Genomic DNA, 6780 nt, shown 5'->3' with positions numbered 1-6780 from the left:
AAAATGAATATTACTTTAACCCTCTAGTAGCACAAATTTACACGATTAAAATAATTTACAAAATTTTGAAATTCATTTTACAATAATTTTCGATGTTCAGCCCCGCTTTCTCGTAACGGCTGCGGAAGCGCTCCGGCCTGGAATCATTTGCGTTTTAAAACGTGGCAGCGATGCGTCGCTACCCACTCCAAAAAGACCCTGCTATTACTTAAGAGTATCGTGGGAACTAAGCCATTTTTTCCCGGTCGTGTTAAGCCTTAGCCTACTTTGTTGTTCAACTACCACGACTTCACGAGGGTACCTTTTAACAAGCAGGTAAATATCAATTGGTTTTGCTATTCTAATTTTATATTATTCTTGGCTTAGAATTAAGCAATGAAATTATTTGTTCTTAAAGAAAATATAGGGTTCCCCGCTTCCGGTAAACAATGGCTACGTTAAGCTTATGGAACGAGATTTTTGAAACACTAGTAAACGTTTAGTGTTGAAATGAAAACTATTGACTCTACAGATTTTAAACAGAAATATACTTGATATAAATTTAAATTGGGAATTTAGATTTCATTTTATTTCGCTACCTGATCTCCAAAACCTGATAACTCGAAATTAATGGTTGGCGTTTTTAGAAAGAGCTTTTCAGCCTTCACTAAATAAAAATCAAGATAATTCACCACTTCAGTAACACGATCTGCGCAAACGCAGTGACTGACGCGCCATCTACTATTAAAGAAGATAACTGCTTAGTATGCAATTTCCTTCTTCCGTTTCTACAAAATTTATATAGTATGTGCTCTCGGAAAATTTCCGTAAATGGCACAATAAATACTGAAGTGGTGAATTACCACATAGTTTCATAGTTCACGTTTAAAGTGAGAATAATTTTTTTAAAGCATGCGGTTTTATATTTTACAAAATTTATATTTTTATATTTTTATATTTCATACAGGATCCAATTGGGAATACACCGAAAATAGTATTCCAAAATGAAAACATTAGAGAAATATTAAATTCTCCCTTGGAGGTTAAAATTGACGGGGTGTCATTTGACGTCAACTCTATAAGAATGACAGTCGCATCCTTGTTTTCTGGATACCATACGTTTCAACTTGAGTATCCGACTTCCTTGAGAAAAACAATGGATAAAGAATTTCCAGAAAGTGTTTTTTAAAATTGTAACAACGGATGTTTCGTCGCCGGTAGTAGGCATTGTTAATAGACTTACAGAATAACTATAAGTTTATGGATCATGCTTTAGAATACACTAATTTTGTTTAAAGAATAAAGTTTAAATTTCAATAAAAACGTATTTTCTAAACTATGAACTTATTAATGCTGTAAGCTTACTTGTTCCCTTTCTAGCACATAAACAATTAAACATATTTGTCGCCTCAAATTAACCATATAATAAAAATGATTCACGCACACCTGTACGCGTTAATGTGAAGCTCAATTGTCGTTATATTGAACGACATATCGCTTGAATTTGAACAGCAATTCAGGTGCATTTGATCGCCAAAAGACTTAAATTTGAATGATAAATCCCGCACATTTGAAAGCCATTTCAGGAAAATATGATCGACCCAAGACTTAAATTTGAACGCCAAAAGACTTATATTTGAACGCCGGAACATTTAAATCTGAGCGCCTAAAGACTTACATTTGAATGGTATATCACGCATATTTGAACGCCATTTCGGGTAAATATGATAGACCCATGACTTAAATTTGAACGCCAAAATACTTAAATTTGAACGCCGGAACGCTTAAATTTGAACGCCTAAAGACTTACATTTGAGTGATAAATCACGCACATTTGAACGCCATTTCAGGTAAATATCATCGCCAAAAGAGTTAAATTTGAACGCCGGATCACTTAAATTGGAACTTCAGCAATCAAAGATGAACTGTGCGACTATTGGCTTTGAATGCTTTACCCATTCAGGATTGAATCTTCGCTTTCAATATTGAATGTTAACCTAGCAGTCAAAGTTGAACGCCCCGTGAGCACTTACATTTGAATGGTAAAGCATTCCACCACAGTGGCAAGGCATTGAATGCTGATGCATTCAATTTCTAGTGTTGTGTTTTTAGAGTGTAACTGGACATTTCCAACCACTTCGAGCTCTCTTAGATTCAGCATCGCAGGCAACATTTATTACTGAGCAAGGTATTCGAAGACTGCAACTGAAACGTACTCGCTGCAATCTCACTATAGGTGGCATTGGCGCCGCCAGCATTGGAACTGCTCGTGGAAGCGTGCAATTGGATATACAGATTGGAGTTATTCGTTCAATCCAAGTCAATTATCATATATCAAGGGACTGAAACTAACGGATTCAACCTTCAACATTTCTGGTCCTGTTGACGTGCTGACATTTACTTTGATGTAGTCGAAGAACGTATACGCAAGGGACGACGACAGCTACCTATAGCCTTCAAGACGAGTTTCGGGTGGGCTCTTGGCGGGAAATTGCACCAAGAAGCGTCAAGGATTCCGAGTAATTCAAGTCCATTCCTGTTGTCTGAACGATCAACTGTCCAAGTTCTGGGAACTTGAAGAACTCACCTCTAGAAGAATACTTACCTCAGACGAGAAGCAATGCGAACAATTTTTCGAAGAAACACATTTACGAACCAGTACAGGAAGATTCGTCGTACGCCTTCCTTTCAAGTATGTTCCAAAAGAACTGGGTGACTCGAGAAAGTCTGCTATCAAGAGGTTTCTACATTTGGAAAGGCGTTTACAAGCCGACCTTGTCCTTCTGCGCAAGTATCACGACTTCAATGATGAGTACATTGAGATGGGACATATGGAACTCTTAAACCAGAATCATCAAGATAAGGCTGCATATTATATGCCACACCATGCGGAGATGTGGCAACTTAAAATTGACTGGGACGAGGAGTTACCGACTCAACTGATTAACAAATGGCAAGCTATCAGAGAAAACCTAACACTCATCGAGAAATTAGCAATACCACGCCATACAGGGTGTCTTAATTTGATCGGCTCAGGCGTTTTTCTCAAAAACTATAGTTGCTAGAAATGTGAAATTATCAGGATATACTCTATCGGGGAGGACCCTTTTCTTTTGGAATTATCAGAAAAATCGTGAAATTTTTACAGTTTTGAAATTTTTATTTTTTGAACGATAAGTGGTAGACGTAAATCTTCAATCAACAAGTTGTAGAGCGTACTCTAAAACCTTTAATGAAATTGGTTTGGTCAAAAACGGCCAATTTTTCATTGAAATAATACGTCATGAAAAAAAAACAAGTTGGTACTACCCAAAAAGGTTTACGTCTCATGAAAAAGAAAGAGATACCCATTTAATTTGAAATGATCCTATGTTTCTAAAGATAAAAAAAGGGACTTTTTTAAGCCAAATCATTTCAAATAATGTTTTAGAGAAAATACAATTTACATTGTAGAATTCCAGAATTCACGTGTCTTATTTTAAATGAGGTTCAATAATTCCACCATCCGCTGCAATACAAGTCCGTGCGCCATGAAGCATATTTTGAAACGAAGCACGGACCATCTCGGGAGTTACGAGTTGGAACGCCGCGATTATTCTCTGGCGTAGATCTTCTTCCTAGTGACAGGCGTTTTATACACTTCCTTCTTGACGAATCCCCGTAGGTAAAAGTCTGGCGATTTGAAATCTGGGGACCTCGGAGGCCATCGTACTGGACCGCTCTGGCCTATCCATCGCACAGAGAACTCGTTAAGGTACTGCAAGACGTGTCTTTCTTGGTGGGCAGGTACACCGTCATGCTGGAACCAAAGTCGTGGGACGTCGACTAATGGCACATCTTCCAACTCGTCTGCGACTTCATTTTGTAGAAAGGCCAGGTAGTTCTGCCCATTGAGTCGACGCGGAAGAAAAATAGCCCAATAAGGCGATCTCCCAGAAGACCAGCCCAGACGTTTAAACGGAATTGTACCTGATTGTGGTGAGGAAATCCCCAGTGCGGATTTTCATAACTCCACATGTGGTTATTTTGGCTGTTAAACGGGTAGTCTCTCCCAAAGGAGCACTCGTCGGACACAAGAATTAAACGGAGGGAATCTTCGTTTCCGTCGGCCATAGTACAAAACCATTTACAGAAATCCAGCTGAAGTCGCTGATCACCATCGTAAAGTGCTTGGAGGAGCGTGGCAAGAAATGGGTGATAGTTATGACGGTCAAGGACACTCCAAACGTAGTACTTTGACAAGTCCAAATCAGAGCAGGCCATTCTTATGCTTGCTTGAGGGTAGGCGACAAAGCAGGCGATGACTTCCATGTCTATGTTCTCATGGCCAGGTCCACGGAATCTGTGATTCACGTTGCCTTCGTTTTCAAAGTCACGGACAGCACGGAGAACAGTGTCGTGATTTGGATGACTGTCAGGATACAACATTTAAAATAATCGACTCACTTCACGTGCATTTCGTTGACCATCTCCGTAGTATAATTGGACCATCCTGAACCGCTGTTCACCGGTATAACGAGGCATTTTTTGATTTTACTGGAGTACGTTCAGAGAATGATTTTTAAACGAAGCTGTGTCTCTTTAAATACTAAAATGGAGCCACACTTTAAGCGACAGAGTAGTGCAAAATAAAAAACACGTGGGAAATTCAGTTGGCATAAATTAGACGGTTTCGTAGACTTCTTGCAACATTCCTGCCCCAAATAAGACGCGTGAATTCTGGAATTCTACTATGTAAATTGTATTTTCTCTAAAAAATTATTTAAATTGATTTTTTCGAGAGAAAAATGTAAACAAAGAAATTTACCGGTTAATATTTCGGAAAATGATTAAAGCACATGTATTATTCGTAAAATTTGAGCTTTTTATCGAAAAAAACGTCGTTTTTCCGATTAATTTTACAAATTTATCAAAAATCAATCGGATAATACAGAAATATAAATTACTTGATCAAAACGTTTTACGAATAATTTTGAGAGCTTTATCTATTGAATAAAAGTTAACCGTCCCCGACCTCTAGACGTAAACCTTTTTGGGTAGTACCAACTTGTTTTTTTTTCATGACGTATTATTTCAATGAAAAATTGTCCGTTTTTGACCAAACCAATTTCAATAAAGGTTTTCGAGTACGATCTACAACTTGTTGATTGAAAATTTTCGTCTACCAAATATCGTTCAAAAAATAAAAATTGGAAACGGTTAAAAATTTCACGATTTTTCTGAAAATTCCAAAAGAAAAGGGTCCTCCCCGAGAGAGTATATCCTGATAATTTCACATTTCTAGCAACTATAGTTTTTGAGAAAAATGCCTGGGCCGATCAAACTAAGACACCCTGTATATCCCGCCCAGAAGCACGAGACAAAAGCTTACATGGGTTCAGCGACGCCTCTGAAAAAGGATTTGCAGCATCGATTTACATGAAAACTGTTTCGTCAGATGGTCAAATCTATATCCCATTAATCGCAGCGAAGACCAGAGTAGTTCCTTTAAAGAAGACGAGCATACCAAGACTGGAGCTTTGCGGAGCAGTTTTACTGGCAAGACTTGTCGAACTGGTGCAAGAATCGATTAAAGATGACATTCCCCATCTACACTGCTGGACCCATTCAAAAATCGTCTTAGCCTGGGTTTCATCACCGCCACATAGTTGGAAAACGTTTGTGACGAACCGAGTCGCTTAAATTCAGGAGCTTTTACCATCCGCTCACTGGTGTCACGTTCCAGGCCAGAGTAACACCAGCCCGAGCTTTTCTCACGGCGTCGACTACGCTAGACCCTTCATACTCAGAGTTCTAAAGGGCTGAGGCCAAAAGCGTTTAAGGCATACGTAGCCTTATTTGCCTGCTTCAATACTCGTGCTTTACATTTGGAATTGGTAAGCGATATGACGACAGAGGCGTTTCTAGCCGCCTTGAAGCGATTCGTCTCTCGAAGAGGGAAATGCAACACCATCTACAGCGATTGTGGGTCAAATTTCATTGGCGCTAATCGAGAATTAAAAGACTTTATCAAACTCATCTCGGCAACGACCAGCCAGTCCAAAATCACTGACTGGTCAGCAGAGGAAGGCATCCATTGGTGCTTTATAATCCACCGGCAGCACCTCATTTCAGCGGCCTGTGGGAGGCTGGTGTCAAGTCGGTTAAATTTCATTTGAAGAGAGTCACCAGTTCCACAACACTAAATTTCTAAGAATTCCAGACGTTACTCTGCCAAATTCCGGCCGGCCTCAATTCCAGAACCCTGACTTCCATGAGTAACGATCCGAGCGACTTGTCCGTCTTAACTCCTGGGCACTTTCTTGTGGGTGGCCCTCTTACCGCTGTTCCTGAGCCTAATCGAAGTTCTGAGAAAATCAACCGACTCTCTCAATGGCAACTAACGCAGAAATTACTTCAGCATTTTTTGGAGACGTTGGAGCCAGGAATATCTATCCCGGTTACAACAACGTCCAAAATGGACCAAGCCATATCCGAAGCTCACTGTCGACACCCTTGTTTTATTAAAAGACGAGAATTTACCACCAATAAAATGGATGTTGGGTCACATCGTGGAAGTTCATCCAGGTACAGATGATCTTGTACGTGTGGTGACTATTAAAACGGCTGGCAATCAAATCAAAAGATCTATAACAAAACCGTTACAATTGGAATAAGTCACTTACTTTTTGAAACTTGACGTTCAAAGGCGGGCGGAATGTTCGTAGACTAGCTAGTTCTTTTTTACGAAATATCTTATGATGTAGTACGAAATTGCGTAAAGGTTCTTTTCTGTAGATGTCTTTTTTTAATGAAAAATTA

At 39.3% G+C, this 6780-nt stretch overlaps 1 protein-coding gene across 1 annotated transcript; it reads left to right on the top strand.

Moving 5' to 3' along the window:
- The first annotated feature begins 5864 nt into the window (after window positions 1-5864).
- On the top strand, window positions 5865-6556 carry LOC149963474 (uncharacterized). Its single transcript, XM_090166964.1, has 2 exons — window positions 5865-6117; window positions 6174-6556. The coding sequence occupies exons 1-2, from the start codon at window positions 5865-5867 to the stop codon at window positions 6554-6556; spliced, it is 636 nt and encodes a 211-aa protein (XP_090023090.1).
- Window positions 6557-6780: the final 224 nt, after the last annotated feature.

The sequence above is a fragment of the Leiobunum rupestre genome, chromosome 1 (assembly GCF_980474605.1).
Source record: "Leiobunum rupestre chromosome 1, qqLeiRupe1.1.hap1, whole genome shotgun sequence".
NCBI lineage: Eukaryota > Metazoa > Arthropoda > Arachnida > Opiliones > Sclerosomatidae > Leiobunum > Leiobunum rupestre.
This window is presented reverse-complemented; position numbering and strand designations above follow the sequence as displayed.

Excerpts from the sequence above, each read along its gene's own strand:
- LOC149963474 (XM_090166964.1), top strand. The coding sequence starts at position 5,865 with ATGACGACAGAGGCGTTTCTAGCCGCCTTGAAGCGATTCGTCTCTCGA. Across the intron at positions 6,118-6,173 it reads CTGTGGGAGGCTGGTGTCAA|AATTCCAGACGTTACTCTGC; the intron begins GTCGGTTAAATT and ends TAAATTTCTAAG.